Genomic DNA, 18119 nt, shown 5'->3' with positions numbered 1-18119 from the left:
TCACTTTTTATGAATTTAAAATTTTTGGTACAGGTCTAAGAGCATTCTTCAGTATGGAATGAATACAGATTTGTGAAGTATAGGAATATGAAATATTACTCAGAATTAACTTTTTATTTTGGTCTATTTAGGAAAGCGACATGCCAATTCATGAACTTCTCAGCCTTTATGGGTATGATGGTACTAGTCGACTACCTGAAGAAGATGAGGAGGAGGAAGAAGAGGAAGAAGAAGGTGAAGATGATGAAGATGCTGATAATGATGATAACAGTGGCTGTAGTGGAGAAAATAAAGTAAGCTTATACCGAAATTTTTAAGATTATAGTCTTTATTGTTGGAGTTATAATTTTTAAATACGTTCATTTTGACTGCTTATTTTTACCTGTATTCTTTCTGATTTTAAAAGTAATACATTTAGATATTGAAAATTAAGATATAGAAATATGTAATAAAAATTGCAAGTTCTCTGTAATCCACTCCTGAGGGGTAAGTTTCATCTGTGTTATTCAGATTTCTTTTCAATGCCTATTCTAAATAAATTTGTAACAGCTTTTAAAAAGCACTATCTTTTTAAGTAATAATGGCTAGTTGGCAGTTCTGTATTCATTTTCCTTAATTTGTTTTGAAATAATTTTAGATTTACAGAAGAGGTTCTAATGTACAGAGACTTCCTATATACTCTTCACCCAGAAATTTCCCTTATGTTAATATCTTACATAACCATGGAAGATTTATCAAAAATAAAAAGTCAATACTGGTACCACACTATTTAATTAAATTACAGGCAGTTCAGATTTTATCAGTTTTCCCATTAATGTCCTTTTCCCTGGTCCAGGATTTGACCCAGCACACCATGCTACAGTTGGTGTATTTATTTTAATCTTCTAGTTGTATTTGAAATACTGTGACCTTTTATCTCCAAAATGTTTTTTGTTGTTACTGTTTTACATCTTACAACAATTTAATTTATGATTCCACAGGAAGAAAATATAAAGGATTCATCAGGTCAAGAGGATGAAACTCAGTCTTCCAATGATGATCCATCACAATCTGTTGCTTCTCAAGATGCACAGGAAATAATACGCCCACGTCGATGTAAATATTTTGATACAAGTAAGTGTATCTGGTTGCTATAGTTGGGGTGTAATTTTTACTCTCTAATATATGGCCTAAAATTCTAGTGTGTTTTTTTCACTGCTCTGAGTTTATTTACTCTTAAATATCGCTTTAACAGTAATGGAGTTTTGTTCTAGGTTCTTAGTTTTGCAATGTTGGGCCCTGTTCATGAATATACTACAGTAATTGTTGTGTCACTTACTACTTGGTTTTAAGTGTGTTCCTTTTTTTCCCTTCCTGACCCTTTCTTAAATTTAGTTTGTTTCATGGTCATCTTTTAATTTCTCCTAGTCTTTTCCTCAGTTTTCATTTTCTACTTTCTTTGCCTATTAGCTTTTTAAAAATAGATTCCTAAGCATTGCTTTCCTTAATCAGTGCCTCCTAATTCTGAAGAAGTGGTTGACATTTGAGATAGGAATATGTTATACTTAGAAAGAAGTCTCCTAATTTTCCTACAATTATGATCTAGTCAGAGATGACCAGTAATATCTATCTTGAATATTTGCATACTTCATCTACTGCACAGTGTTTCATTCTAAACAGTAATCTTTACTCTAGAGGTCAACTCTCTGATAAAAAGTCAACTATTAGTGTTATTAGTTTAAATTTTTTATCTAAATTTCTGTACTTTAAAAAGAAGAAAAACACTTGAACAATCCCTCATGAAATTTAGTAATGTAATAACTGATTAAACATGGCAACTGCTTTGTATGAATGATTTCTGTTACACATTTAGTTTAGAAGTGAATGTAGTACTGCTAATAATAATTTTATTGAGTTTTGATCTAAGATATGGTCCAATTGAAAAGTGTACCAATGCAGGAAGATATTACTGAAATAATTGTGTTAATTGTTTTGTTGTTAATCCTCACCTGAGGATATTTTTTTACATTGATTTTAGAAAGAGTGGAAGGGAGGGAGAGAGAAAAGAGAGAAACATCTATGTGAGAGAGAGATCAGTTGCCTCCCACATGTGCCCTGATTGGGGTCCAAGGATGGAACTTGCAACCCAGGTACATGCCCTTGACCAGGAATCGGACCTGAGAACCTTTTCAGTGCCAGGGACCAAAGCTCTAACCACTGAGAACACCAGCCAGGGCAATAATTATGTTATTTAAGTTTGGGGAAATGTAGTATTAACCTCTTAGTAATCAGTGGTTCTCAACCTTCTGGCCCTTTAAATACAGTTCCTCATGTTGTGACCCAACCATAAAATTATTTTTGTTGCTACTTCATAACTGTGATGTTGTTACTATTATGAATCGTAATGTAAATATCTGATACGCAGGATGGTCTTAGGCGACCCCTGTGAAAGGGTCGTTCAACCGCCAGAGGGGTCGCGACCCACAGGTTGAGAACCACTGTCTTAGTTAAACAGAGAGCAGATCTACTGACAGTGGGGTGCTAAGTGACTGCCTAAACTGTTTAAGCTGGTATTTCAGTTGTGATGTTTGCATGGAAGCTGTATATATATACACATACATTGCCTGTCTTCATAGGAAGAATTAATTTCTATATGGAATGTTATCCTATTGAACTTTGTGTGCCATTTTAGAGTTAAGAAGATGTTAAGAATCTGTTTTCAGATTTCCCACCCCTTTTTATAAATACACTAGGGGCCCGGTGCACGAAATTCGTGCCCTGGCTGTGGGGGGGGGGGGCGGGGGGAGTGTCCCTCAGCCCAGCCTGCCCCCTCTCACATACTGGGAGCACTTAGGCGTTGACCCCCATCACCCTCCGATCACCTCATCGGCCCCTTGCACAGACCTGACGCCTCCGCCAGAGGTGTCAGGCTTGGACAGGGGACCCCCATCTCCCTCTGATCGCTTGCTCCACCCCCCGCCCAAGCCTGATGCCTCTGACCCAGGCTTCAGGCCTGGGCAAGGGGACCATCATATCCCCCCAATCCCCGGCTCCGCCCCCCACCCAGGCCTGATGCCTCGGCCAGAGGAGTTGACCCTCATCACCCTCCGATCACCAATCACCGGATCGGCCCCTTGACCAGGCCTGAGGCCTCCGGCAGAGGTGTCAGGCCTGGGCAGGGGACCCCCAGCTCCCCGCGGTTGCAGGCTCCGCCCCTGCCCAGGCCTAACGCCTCTGGCCTAGGCGTCCGGCCCAGGCAGCGGGGACCTGCAGTGGCAGCGGGGGGCGCCGCGATCATGGGCTTCGCTTTAGGCCCAGGCAAGGGACCCCTAGCTCCTGGGACTGCCAGCTTCGACCGTGCCCAGCTCCCATCGCTGGCTCCACCCCTACTTCCTGCTATCACTGGCCAGGGCGGCAAAGGCGCCTGATTCTCCGATCATGGCTGGGGGGCAGGGCAAAGGCGGCCCCAGGGCCGCCTTTGCCCTGCCCCCCCAGCTCTTAGCTCCCCCCTGGGTTTCCGATCACTGTCAGAGGCAGGGGGCTTCTTCCTGCTTTCCCTTTCGCCTCCCTGCATTGTGCCTACATATGCAAATTAGCTGCCATCTTGTTGGCAGTTAACTGCCAATCTTAGTTGGCAGTTAATTTGCATATAGCCCTGATTAGCCAATAAAAAAGGTATCGCCGTACGCCAATTACCATTTTTCTCTTTTATTAGTGTAGATTCTTACTCCAAAATGTAAATAGACAGCAGCTTCCCTGCTCTGAATAAAACAGTTGGGTAGAATGGAGGACATCATACATACTCCCTTCATGTGCTTCCACCCAAAGTGATGCCATAAAGTTCTCAGTGTTTCAGGGAGCACTGTTTGGAAATCACCATTCTGTCCAAATTCTCATTTTGTAAGGAAGAGATTGAGATCATATAATTTACTCTGTCACCAGGCTGTTGATAGAATTAAGTTTAGAAATAGGTTATTTTGATTCTAAATTTTGTTTCTGAAGTTTCTGTAGAAAATCATTTCATGAGAATACAGTTGTCTAAGATTAGGATTGACCTGAAAGGTGTATGGGCTTTTTTTATTTAGTTTTGTTTTTTAACTGATGGGGTATTATTTGATTTTAAATATCTTGGTCTAAATCTGGAAATAACTTTGGGCATATTTAAATATTTTGATGGTAGATGTAAGAATAAAATACAAATATACGCTGTGGACAGGATAAGCAATCATTTTATAGTAGTATTGTCTTACTTATTCTAGACAGTGAAATAGAAGAAGAATCTGAAGAAGATGAAGATTATATTCCATCAGAAGACTGGAAAAAGGTAGTAGAGCCATATTTTCCCAAAACTTAGATAAATTAATATTTAAAAAGCCCAATGTAATTAATTTTTTATTAAGTAAATATATGTTGATAAAGTTGAGGTAAGCCCTGTTCTGACTTATAAATATTGGGTAGATGTTCAGATTTCCCCTAATATATTCAGATGTTTATCTTATTATAAAATAAAATAATGATATAGAAAGAATTGGCCTTTGAACTAGCGCTCACACCATGATTAGAAATCCAAACTTCTGAACTAGTGCTGAATTAGACTTTTGTTGCACTATAGAAAGTATCACATTTATAAATATATATAAATCATGAGGCTTTTTAGTATTCAGTAAATTCTGTTTAAAAATTTGATTATAAATTTATCCTATATTAATGTTGATATTTACAACTCCAAATATAATGTGTAAAAAGATGGATTTGGGCTTCTCTAAAACTGCATAATTAAATAAGTTGATTTCTAAATGAGTCTAAAGAGAATATATAGACATAGTTTTAAATTATAGAATTATATAACATTGTTTAATCATACAATTAAATTGAATTAAAAACTATTGCAAAGCTGTTGACTTATGAAAGTATCAAAATGTCATGTGAAATTGTTTAGAGCAAATCATCATTTATATATTAAAAAAATGATCACCTGATCTTTCTCTTAAAAACTCCATTGAGGTTTTTTTGTTGTTTTTCCTACGTTTGATTTTAAATTTAGTGTGTAAATTTCTTTGAATGCAGAATAGACCAGAACATCAAATTGAGTGGGATTTCTGCACTTCAGTCATGATTGATTATTTGTTTAGTTAATACTTTTGAGTTTTCCCTATGTTTTTGTGGGTTTTTGTTTTTGTTTGTTTGTTTTTTAGTTTAAAGTTGTCTGGTCTGGGATGCCTGGGGGAAATTTAAAAATGAGCTGACCCCCTTGCTGATTAAAAATAAGGAAACATATTTAGAGTTCTATTAGGAAGAATTAAGTATTCAAATGAAGTTGAACTGGGCTACCCAGGATTTGGGGCTTCAGCCAAAATTGATCTGTTACAACAGGTTTCCAAAAAGATGTTTAGAAGGGAGAGACATCTGTTTGGAATAGAGTGTTAAGAGAAGGTTAGCCCAGTACAGTATGAGTACAGTAATTTGAGTGCATGATGAATGACTGATGGGTCTGAAGACATAACAAGGTTCACAGAAGTTACTATTTATGTGTCCTATTTGGGGAAATGGTTTTTAATCCAGTTTTTTCTGATTTTTAATACCATGTAGAAATTATAAAATGATAAACTGTAGAAATCTTGAGTCATCTTAAACTACTGTTTTTCATCACACATTCAAGTTTATATAAGTTTTCTCCAAAATAAATTAACTGTTTTTGTATCTGTGTTCAATATAGTATTTAATTGGATGTTATTATTTTTAATCAAGGGACAAAAAGCTCAGAGGTGAGAGAACGGGGGAAAGTGAACTCTTCTTTGCTGGAGGGTACTAGTCATTTCCTCAGGAATAGTGTGTAATAATCAGGCCATGGTAAATCCAGACTGTTTTTAGTATGATTTTGTTGGGGAAAAAAATGTCTAGATTGAGGATCTTCTCAGGCTTGTAAGATAAAAGGGAGTTTTTATAGAAATGGGTAGAGGAAACAGCTTTGAATTCAAATCTCTTCAAGTTACAGCCCCAGAACTTAATAATAGTGTGTACTTGAGGAAATAAAATTTTTTGAGTTTCATCTCTTCCCATAAAATATGGAAATAACAATTTCTAACATCAGTGGGGTGACAGTAACTGGAGAGCAGAAGTTTTCAAATTCTAGGAGTTCTTTAAACTTGCTAGACCAAGATTTTGTACTTTTCCTCCCTAAGTCTTCATTTTAAAAATGCAGTAAATTTATTCTTAACATTTAGCCACCAGACAAAAGAGAGTGTGTAATTTTGGACCCTGTGTGTACTAAAATCTTGTCTGTGATGACCTCCAATGTCTTTCTGAACAGTTTCCCCTAATTTGTGATTTGATGCTATAAAGTCGATTACCAGATTTCCTAAAATAAGTTTTAATTGTGTTTGGGAGGTTACTTTTTCATTTTGTATTGTTTTAATGAAAGTCAGGCACTAACCTCCTTATCCATTTGGTTTGGAGTTTCATCCTTTTGGCCTTTACTGAGCTTTATACAAACCCTTTTTGTTACTTTCTTTATCTTAAAGCTCTGGTTCTCAGACTTAAGGTGTGTCAGAATCACCTGGATACCTTGTTAAAACACTAATTGCTGAGTCTCATTTTCAGAGCTTCTGGTTCAGTAAGTAGGTCTGGAATAGGACCTGAGCATTTGTGTATCAGTTTCCCAGGGACCACAGTTTACAGTGTAGATACTCTGAAAATACCTGAATTTGACTTCCAGTTTTTTAGTGTTTGCAATTATCTTACTAATTGAATAGTAAGAATTTTTTTCTCCATATTTTGAAGTAGTTTGTATACATTGTCTATATTGCATTTCACCCCATTGTTATTACTAATATTTTCATCCAATCATATCCAAGCTCCTATCTATTATTAACTCATTCATCCTCACAATACTTCTCTGAGGTAGTTAATTGTTGCATCTGTATTATATGACACAGAAACCAGGAACAGTTTGTCCAAGAAGATGGTAATGCTAGAAAATGGATATAAAGTCTGTTACTAAGACTTTATTAATGTACTTTTTAAAAACTTTTTATTGATTGATTTGAGAGAGAGAGATCAATTTGTTAATCCACTTAATGGTGCATTCATTGGTTGACTCCTGTATGTGCCCTGACCAGGATCGCACCCACAACCCTGGCGCATTAGAACGGTGCTCCCACCAACTGATGTACCCAGCCAGGGCCCTTACTAATGTTTTATGTTATTTTTAAAATAGGAGATTATGGTGGGCTCCATGTTTCAAGCAGAGATTCCAGTTGGCGTTTGTAGATACAAAGAAAATGAAAAAGGTGGGTTATTAGTAAAGTTAATAGCTGGATTCATGCTTTTGAAGTGATGAACTGTTGTTTTATAATGGGATAAGAACATGACAGTTTATGTTACCCCATTTAAATATGAAAGAGGTCCTGCATTATTTCTGTAAGAAGAAATACATTTTTTGTTTTTCTAGTTTTGTTCACACAAATCTAGTGGAAAAGGTGAGTTCTTATTTTGTTGTTAAGTGACTTAAAACATCCCAACTTTTATTTCTTTTTTTCTTGTTCTTATATTAAATACTCTGAATATACCCTTTCATAGCCTTTATAATTTAGATTTTAAAAGTTATGTCAGTGGAAGCTGTTGGACAGGTCTAAATAAAACTTTGAATAAATAACTATAAAATTACTTGCTTCTGAAACTTTTAATGATTACTTATTAAAATTTATTACTTTGATATTTGTGTACTTGAAATAATTTGGGAAAACAACTTGTACATTTAAATTTTACATGATTTTTTTCATCATTTTATCTTAAAGTCCTAAGGTAAGTCATAAATACTTAAGTTTTTAATAAACATAAAATACTTGAGGATTTTTTTTTAAGTCTGCTTTAGATTACTCACTTTAGGTGAGTTCTATAAAGAATGTTGTGGGTGTATGTGTGTTTTCAATGAGTTCATGTGTAGTGTGACGTCACTTGATGCTAGAAATCTTTCTTCATTTCTTTTATTTCAATTTTCTCCACATTTCAGCTTACATATGCAGATCATTTTGGAGTTGTAGAAGTCTTTTGTTGTTTATTTTCTTTTTAGCATCCCCTCCAGAAATGTACTTTATATTCTGAGGGTGCACGGGCTTTCAGGACAAACAGCAGATCAGAGGTAATTAAGGGGACACCATAGGCTGGTAAATCCTAGTGACCGTAAAAATGTTTTAGCACACCAGTAACTGCTTTCACTCACTTTCAGTTAATTCCTGTATCATAAAGGAACTTTAGAAGTTTCAGTATGGAGTGACCTAGTTATATGTTGAAGTTCTGTGCATATGTTTTGTGAATACCTTGTAATTGTATGCAAAAATAAATGATCCATTAGCTTTTGTATTGAACTTTTGTAATTGAATTTGCAGTTCTATGCTTTACCTCTCCTATCCTATCCTATATAATAAAAGGCAAATATGCTAAGCGTCCAACCATTCGTTCAAATGTTCGACTGGTTACTATGACGCACACTGACCACCAGAGGGCAGATGCTCTGACTGGTAGTTTAGCTTGCTGCTGGGGCCTGGCCAATGAGGACTGGGCTAGATGGGCCGGACATGCCCTGAAGCCCTCGCATGGTTTCTCCCCACACCCAATCGTGCACTGGTGGGGTCCCTCGGCCTGGTCTGCACCCTCTCACAAGCCGGGACCCCTCAGGGGATGTCGGAGAGCCGGTTTCAGCCCAATCTCCGCAGACAAGATCGAGGGACCCCACCAGTGCACAAATCCGTGCACCAGGCCTCTAGTGTTATATAATGTTTAGTATGTGTTCACCATTGAATTCTTTCTCTCCAAATAAAGAATTGAAAGTTAGACATTTGTTTCATTTTATTAAATTTCTTTATTAAAGAAATTATTACAAATTAAATTTGACTATGAAAGATAGCAGTGCTTATCTTGGAAAATTTTGTATTTTGTCAGTGGGAAGGAAAACCATCTCAGTTTTCTATCTGGCAAGTTAATGCTATGGCTAAAGGTAGTTTAATTATCTTTTAATATGTTCTTTTTAATTATAACATGTTTTATTGTCATAGATCACAGTGAATAAATGATCATAATCTCTAATTTTCAGTGTTTAAATTTTGGTTTAATAATTTTAGAAAGCAATTATACTTCTTTCCCCCAGTCAAAGCAATGATTTCTGAAGCTTTCTTACTTTGAGAAAGCCTATTAGATTGTGTAAGGATCAGACTAGATTTAGCAAGGTGATACTGCCTTGGAGAGGGTCACTGTGGTACAAGGCCTGTCCTCAAATTTGTCATTACAGGAATTCAAACTTTTGTTGTGATATCCAGAATTTGTTTCCATTTACACGGTACCTTATGCATACAAACCAAACAGATGCGAAACTTATGAAAAACACAAATTAAGCTGTCAAGGGGATTGTGCTGGTTAATGCAGTCTTTTCTTACAGATAAAAAGTATAAGGTATATTTAATGGTTTGGTGAGCACACATTCAAAAGGGAAAGCATTTGGTTTAAGTGATTTTGATAAAAGTTCCATAAAACTAAGATAACCTGATCTCTTTACTATGGGAATAATTTGACAGAAGGATTAGAATTTTTTATTGACATAAACCCTAATTTGAGTATTTGGAGAGATATTGATGACACTTTTCTATGACATCTGATCTCTTTTTACTAGGCTCTCTGCACATTATATATTCCTCATCAGTTATCACTCCTAATTCAAATAATTCTGTAAATGCTAGAGGCCCCAGTGCACAATTTCATGCACCAGTGGGGGGGGTCCCTCGGCCTGGCCTGCGAGATCGGGCTGAAAGTGGCTCTCCAGCATCCCTTGAGGGGTCCCGGATTGTGAGAGGGCGCAGGCCAGGCTGAGGGACCCCACCAGTGCACAGTTGGGGCCGGGGAGGGACACGGGAGGTTGGCCAGCAGGGAGGGACCGCGGGAGAGCTCCAGGGCGTGTCGGGCCCATCTCGCTCAGTCCCGATTGGCTGGACCCCAGCAGCAAGCTAGCCTACCGGTCGGAGCATTTGCCCCCTGGTGGGTCAGTGCATGTCATAGCGAGCAGTTGAGTGGCCTTAGCATATCATTAGCTTATTACGCGTTGATTGGTTGAACAGGCGACCGGACATTTAGCATATTAGGCTTTTATTACATAGGAAGATTAGTAGTTACAGTCACATTCAAAGACATTCCTTTGAACCAGTATCTATTTTGGTTATAAAATTTCAACTCCACATTAACATTTTCTTAAATTCATGTAAATTACCATTCTTACCACAGTCTTATATAATAAAACCCTAATATGCAAATCAACCACTGTCCTTATAGCTAGAAGACCAGCAAAAATGAGAATTTCCCCATACCCCTTTGCTCCAGCAAAAAGTCTAAAGAGAGCCTCTGTTGACTCAGCTTTAGTCATATACCCAGCCAGAAGTAATGACTTGTGGCCAGAGAGATGAGTGAGTTATTTAGCTTCCACTGACTCCTTTATCTGTTCTTGTAGCACCCAGGGGTGGTATCAGCCCCTCTCAGAGCATATCTAAAGAAGACGAAAGACATGCTTTTCAAAGTTATGTGTTTTATTGTCACTCTCACTGCAACTTTGTGATAAGACTAGGTAATTTGAATGCTGGTACTGGTAAACATCCTACATTGCACAGGATCGAACCTCCCTTATCCCACCACTAAGAATTGTCAGGCCAGTGTCAGTAGTGCCAAGGTTTAGAACCCTGGACTAATTTAATTGGGAATTTAGATGGGCTACTTAGGAAAAAAGAAGGTCATGGTTCAGACTATTCCCAGTCAAATTTTCATGTTTGCATTACATAAGTTTTAGAGTAAGTAAATGATTGTTAGGAATTATGAAGCAGTGAATAGCAAAGGACCAGGCAAATTGTTTCTAATGAGCATTTGACAAATTGATTCGTAAGTTACTGAAAACTGAACACATGCACTACTCTTAGTTGATAACAATACTATTGAAACAGGCATTTTATTGAAGAAACCTATCCAAAAGTAGAGCGTTCCTATGAAACCTTTTGTATACCAAAATGGAAAGCCAAGAAGCAATCACAGTAGTGTGCTCCCCTCATTTGAGGGCAATGCATTCCTAGACTACCCAACAGAAAGACCAGTGTTACCAAACTGTGTATACTTTGTTTTTCCTTATACGTGTATATACCTCTGTTAAAGTTTAATGTATAAATTAGGTACATTAGGAGATTAACAGCAATAATAATAAAATAGGACAATAACTACTGTAATAAAAATTATGAGTATGGTCTCAAAATATCTTACTGTACTGTACTTCTTGTGATGATGTGAGAGGATACAGTGCCTATGTGATGAAATGAAGTAAGTAAATTACGCAGAGCTTTTCAAACCATGGTTGATAGTGGATAACTTAAAACCGCGGGAGCAAAAATGCTTATAAGGGACAACTACTGGTACCATTAATTTATATGGAAACATTTTTGAGCGTTTCCATACCCCAAAAATAACCTACCAAATAACACATAAAACCTAAGATAATATTAACACATAGTAAAAGCAGGAATGATACAGGCTCTCTTTTACCTTAAGGTACATCTTGCCAAATGGATGCACAAAATCGAGGTAAATCACAGATAATAGACAGTAAGAAACCATGGCGGCTTGATGCTTAAATGGTGGGTGTAGTATCCAAGGCAGAAGTTTGGTGGCGCCACTCAGGCACACTGGCTCTATAAAGGCTCACTACAGAACAAAGCTGAATGCCGTTTCCACTTTTTTTGCCTTTTTTCATAGAAGTGAAAATTGTCTCCAGATACCTTTTGATTAGCAAAAAGTTACTAATGTAGATCTTTCATAAAAGTGAAGTTATGTAACTGGAAAAGCTCAGCTAGATGACTTAAAATTCATGTCATTGATCATAGTATGACCTTTTCAAGATTGTATCCTTGGCTTCCTAGGACTTCCAGAATGATTCCAGACGTATCTCCCAGTTTGTGCTGGTTTCATAGGCTTTATGTGGGGCTCTCTAACTGGAGAACACTGGGACTCAGAGACCTCCTTCCTCTTCCTGAGTCAGGTTTCCTTGTAAGGCCTTGTCTACCCCATACCCATCACTCCAAAAATATAACTAGTCTGTAACCTTCAGCGAACATGGACTGAGCAGGGAATAGAAATCAATAGCAGTATATTCAAATTCACATTGTCATGGGAGTTTTATTGTATTTACAACTTAAGAGTTTCACTAGGATTCTACAGCAGATTTAAAAAGGCATGACGTTTACAAAGGAAATTTTATAGAGACTGTCCTTTGCGCTGTATTTTAAATAATATAAACTTTGGGGAAAAGAAAGATAGGATATTTAAACTGTATGGTGGGTGGAGCAGGTAATGTTCATGAAAACACTTGGCATATTGCCTGGTACATAGGAGACGTTTAGCTTTTAATTTCTTTTTCATAGCGAAAGGAACTTGGACACTGTCAGTTATCCTTTATCTCTTAGAGTCAACGTTTTTCTCCAGCTGGCATTTTTATTGGCATTTAAACGATAATGTCTCATCTCTCTCTAAAAAAACAAAACCAGACGTTCTCCCACCATACCTCCGCTTCAGCCGCTGCCCTATGCTTCCTCACAGCCAGACTTCCCAAGCGCTCCCGCTTCATTTCTTCACCCTTCACTTACTCCTTAGTTCTCTCCAGTGTGACTTCAGCGTCTGTCTCTGCACAGAATGTTCTTGAAACATCTCCCGCTCTCCTTGTTAATAAATCCAGCATACCTTTTTTCAGTGTTCAGTCTGGTCTCAGCATTTAACCAGTTTATCACTCCTTGAAACATTTTCTTCACCTAGCGGCTGTGCTACCATGGTTTTGATATTTTATCTTGTGACTGTTCTTCTTAATTTTGTCTGTGTTTTCATCTTCCTGTGTTTTAGAGTTCCACAAGGCTCTCTTAGGTTCTCCTCCATCCCTTTCACTTTTAATATTTTTATGAGATTCAGGCTTTATTCTTACTATAATGGAAATTTTAATGATGGAACCTAAATGCTTTTTAAAAAATGACTCATTTTTATGAAAGTTATTTATATTCATTATATTTTCAAGCATCATAGGAAAATAATTGCCCCAAATCCTACCACCAAGAAATAAACAGCATTAGCATTTGGGTGAGCAATTTTTAGATATTCCTTTTCAAAAATATTGAACATCCATTAAATCATAAAATGTGCCAGAATTGTTTTAAATTATTTTAAATCCTCATAACCCTATGTGGTAGGGTTGCGAAGCCCATTTCACAGGTGAGGCAGAGAGAAGGGAAATAATTTGCCTACGGTCATAATAGGTAGTAAGTGTTGGTGTTGCTATCCAATCCAAGAGAGCTTGGAATTTGATAAATAAACTTAAGTAAGACAGAATTTGAAAGAGGATAAAGTGGTACTTCTCTGGTTAGATTGCTTACTCACCTAGGCTATGAATATTGTCCAAGATTGAAGTTAGGCAAGTAGTAGGACCACAATTTACCTTTCAGTGTTTATCATTTTGGCTCTAAGTATGAGTTATTTGTTTAATGATATGTTTAACAAACTCTCTCAAATTTTGGCAATTAAAAAATATTATGTTTTATTAATTTAGTATATGAAAATGATGATCAACTCCTGTGGGATCCTGAGTACTTACCAGAAGATAGAGTGATTATATTTCTTAAGGATGCATCTAGAAGAACAGGTGATGAGAAAGGTGTAGAAGCAATTCCTGAAGGATCTCACATAAAAGACAATGAACAGGTACATGAATAAGAAATGTTACAATTTCCCCCAAATAAATTAATCATATACATATTTTAACTGTAGATGCTGTCACATTTAGTTATTCTATCCACCAAAATTCCTGTAATGTTATGAATGGAATCTGAGGTTATGATCAACATAAGATACCTAGTGTTAACACATACCATGGGTATGATTTCAGCTCAACAAACAAAAATCTTGATATTTCAGTTTGCCTGTACATATTTTTTATTAGGCTTTATAAAACGTTTTTAATTGATTTCAAAGAGAGCAAAGGAGAGGAAGTAGAAATATCAATGAGAGAGAAAAGTTTCTTTGGATCTCATCAAGTTGGGAATACTGTGCACATCTAGTATAATGTTATTACATACCAGTGGCTTCTGCAAACCTAATGACAGCATTATTTATATTTACCTTTTCTTAAAAATATATTTTTATTGACTTTAGAGAGGGAGGGTGAGGGAGAGAGAGACAGAAATATCGTCAATCATTGATCAGTTGCCTCCTGCATGCCCCTCTTCAGGGATTGAGCCCCAACCCAGGCATGCGCCCTGACCAGGAATTGAACCATGACCTCCTGGTTAATAGGTCGGCCCTCAACCACTAAACCACACCCAGCCAGGCTTTTTTTTTTTTTTTTTTTTACCTTTTTTAATTAGTGTTTTTCTTTTCTGATGTGTTCAAAATTAGAATAGGAACCCTAAAGGGCCAGAAAAGAATGAATTTGTTATCTTTATACAACTTTTTTGTTTCTAAATTCCTGTGATACTGTGGAAGCCAACTTAAGTTATTTGTTTATCCTATTTTCTAAATATTTAGAGCAGTGGTTCTCAACCTGTGGGTCACAACCTGTTTGTGGGGTTGAACGACCCTTTCACAGGGGTCGCCTAAGACCATCAGAAAACACATATATAATTACATATTGTTTTTGTGATTAATGACTATGCTTAATTATGTTCAATTTGTAACAATGAAAATACATCCTGCATATCAGATATTTACATTACGATTCATAACAGTAGCAAAATTATAGTTCTGAAGTAGCAATGAAAATAATTTTATGGTTGGGGGTCACCACAACATGAGGAACTGTATTAAAGGGTCGCGGCATTAAGAAGGTTGAGAACCACTGCTTTAGAGGTAGCTAATTATCAGGACTGGGGTTGTTTGTTTCTCTGTAGTGTTCCATTCATTGGAATTATTTGTCCTCCAGAAAGGATGAAAACACTGGATTTTGGAAAGGCCTTTACTCTCAAGAAATTGTAGCTTATATTGAAACCCTTTATTTTTCTAGGCATTATATGAATTGGTTAAATGCAATTTTGACACAGAAGAAGCATTGAGAAGATTAAGATTTAATGTAAAAGCAGCTAGAGGTAAGCATAAATAAATACTAAATTTGTTTTCATGATGTAGCAGAAATTTAAAGCTTAAGCTCTTAGGTCTACCTAGCTATATTCTTCTTTTAATAATACTGATCTTTCTGAATTTAGTAAATATTTGTTAAATAACAAATAACTTGTTAAATAACTTGTGTGTAGCAGCAAGAGTTTTACAGGGGTGGGCAAAGTAGATTTACAGTTCCTATAGAAAAAGACATGCCGGTTATGATTATATTATAACAATACAGGAATAAGCTTTCTCGTACTCACAACCATAAGCCTACTTTCTTTTTTCTTTAATCTTTATTGTTGGAAGTATTACATAGGTCCTCCTTTTCCCCCCATTAACCTCTTCCGCCCTGTTCCCGTCCTCCCCCCGTCCCCCTGTAAGCCTACTTTTGCCACCCTTGTACAAGGCATTATGGAAAATGGGATTAAGGTTGTCCCTTCTTTAGAGAAAATAAAGCCATTTAAATAAAACTACTTATTACTTTAGAATTTCAACACATTTTTATAAACATCTTATTCGATCTTGCTTCTAAATTACGTGACAAATGTTACCTTCACTTCAAAATTGATAAGACTGAGGTCTCTGAACGGAAGTAATTTAGCTGAGGCAATCATTATTCATAGTCATAAGTAAAGTCTGGGTTTGGGTTTTTTTGTGTGTGTGTTTTTCTCTCAACTCTTTATATATTATTATATAACAAATGAAAGATTCGTTCAACAAAAATTAGAAGGTCTAAATACTAAGGACATAACTATAAACAAAGTCCTTGCCCTCATGGTGCTTAGAGATGGTAGGGAAACTGGAAAATAGTTATACATTCTTAATGGAGAACTAAAGGGTGCATTTCAAACTTATTGCAGTGGAACTTAATGTAGTTGAGGGAAAGGGTGAGGCTGTTAGGGAAAGCTTCTAGAACAAAGTGATATTTTTGTTGGGATGTAGGAGGCAGGAAATAATTCCAGGCAAAAGGAACAATGTGCACAGATTCTAAAGAAAAAACATAAATTTAAAGAATTGACAGGTGGCTCATATAGTTGGGTCATAAAGAATAAAGGAGAAAGTGGCTCAAGTTGAGATTGGAGACTTAGGGTATCATGCAAAATTTTATTAATAAGGAGTTTTTGTCACTGTCATTTGCAGCCATAAGTAATAGAGCTTAGGGGTAAAGTACTTCCTTTAGTGTGACCAGGAAGTTATATTTTTATTTACAGTTTTGTTATATACAACATTTGGAGAACATTTCTTAACAGTTGTTTTCCTCCCATTTTGTCAGAGGAATTGTCTGTTTGGACAGAAGAAGAGTGTAGAAATTTTGAACAAGGGCTGAAGGCCTATGGAAAGGATTTTCATTTGATTCAGGCTAATAAAGTAAGTGACATATGTTCTCTAGTTTACAAAAATTAGTTAATAACCTAATTTATCTTATGTCTTTATTATTTTCTAATGTTAAAAGTTGTACCATAAAATTTTAATATATGGTATCTAGGGAATTATTGTAATAAAACATGCCTGGACTTCCAGGCAGATATTTGCCAAGTGACTTTTCAGTGCATGATGTTAGAAGCCTTTATATTGCACTCATTTGGAAATACGTTCAACAACTTCTGGGTGGGATATGTGTCTACTATGTAATTATTTAAAGCTATTTTCCACAACCTGTGACAAATTTCTTTTAGGAGGGTCTTCAAAATAATTTTGAAACTTTAAAGCATTTTTAACATGACATTTACATTTTAAATATTTACATTTGCTTAAGTCCTGAGTGGTCAAAAATCAGATACTCTATTTAATCTGGTTTTAATTAGGATAAATATATTTTTATTGATTTCAGAAAGGAAGGGAGAGGGGGGAGAGAGAAAAAAATCAACGATGAGAGAGAATCATGGCTCCTATATGCCCCCCCCACACACACACACACACACAGGATTGAGCCTGCAACCCAAGCATGTGCCCTGACCAGGAATTAAACCGTAACCTACTGATTCATAGGTAAACAATTTTAACACTAGAGGCCCGGTGCACAAAAATTTGTGCACTCGGGCGGGAGGGGGGGTCCCTCAGCCCGGCCTGTGCCCTCTCGCAGTCTGGGAACCCTCAGGAGATAAGGACCTGCTGGCTTAGGCCTGCTCCCGGGTGGCAGAGGGCAGGCCCAATCCCTAGGTGCAGCCCCTGGTCGGGCTCAGAGCAGGGCCGATTGGGGGGTTGGGGCGCGGCCCCCTGTCATGCACAGAGCAGGGCCGATCAGGGGGTTGGGGCACCGCCACTCTCACACTCAGGGCAGGGCCGATGGCGAGGTTATGGCTCTACCCTGTCACACACAGAGCAGGGCCCGTGGGGGCGGGGGGGGTGTTGGGGTGCCGCACCCTGTCACACACAGAGCCGCAGGGCGATCAGGGGGCTGGGGAGCTCCCCCCTATCAGGCACAGAGCAGGGCTGATCAGGGGGTTGGGGCGCCTTCCCCTGTCACAAACAGCAGGGTGGATAGGGAGGTTGTGGCCCCACCCCCTGTCACACACAGAGCCGCAGGGCGATCAGGGAGTTTGGGCGCTGCCCCCTGTCACGCTGATCCCGGTGCTGGGAGGCCTCGTGGCTCCGCTGATCCCGGTGCTAGGAGGCATATTACCGTTTTACTATATAGGATAGAGGCCTGGTGCATGGGTGGGTGCCGGCTGGTTTGCCCTGAAGGGGGTCCCCACTGCGGTGCCTAGCCGGCCTGGGTGAGGGGATGATGGCTGTTTGCAGCTGGTCACACACCCTTCAGGGTGGGGGTCCCCACTGGGGTGCCTGGCCAGTCTGGGTGAGGGGCTGAGGGCTGTTTTCAGGCTGGGGGTGACTAAAGCTCCCAACCGCTCCTTTTTTTCTTTTTTTTTTTTTATTCTGGGCCAGCTTTAGCTTTGAGGCTTGGCTCCAGCTCTTAGGCCTCCGCTGCTGAAAGTAGGTTTCTGGCCTTTGTTTACAATGTTGCGATCCTGCTGGCTGAAGCC

At 37.9% G+C, this 18119-nt stretch overlaps 1 protein-coding gene across 6 annotated transcripts in view; it reads left to right on the top strand.

Moving 5' to 3' along the window:
* Positions 1-18119, top strand: part of MIER1 (MIER1 transcriptional regulator) — a 59901-nt gene that overhangs the window by 28205 nt on the left and 13577 nt on the right. For all 6 annotated transcript variants that reach the window (XM_081087622.1, XM_081087624.1, XM_081087623.1 and 3 more), the window contains 7 exons: positions 132-293; positions 981-1113; positions 4239-4303; positions 7196-7268; positions 13589-13740; positions 15038-15119; positions 16409-16503. In XM_081087622.1, coding sequence (XP_080943748.1) covers positions 132-293; positions 981-1113; positions 4239-4303; positions 7196-7268; positions 13589-13740; positions 15038-15119; positions 16409-16503 — 762 coding nt within the window. The remainder of the gene's footprint in view (positions 1-131; positions 294-980; positions 1114-4238; positions 4304-7195; positions 7269-13588; positions 13741-15037; positions 15120-16408; positions 16504-18119) is intronic.

This window comes from Myotis nattereri (genome assembly GCF_964212035.1).
Source record: "Myotis nattereri genome assembly, chromosome: 3".
Lineage (NCBI taxonomy): Eukaryota > Metazoa > Chordata > Mammalia > Chiroptera > Vespertilionidae > Myotis > Myotis nattereri.
Note: the sequence above shows the minus strand (reverse complement) of the source record. Positions and strands in the feature narration are given on the sequence as shown.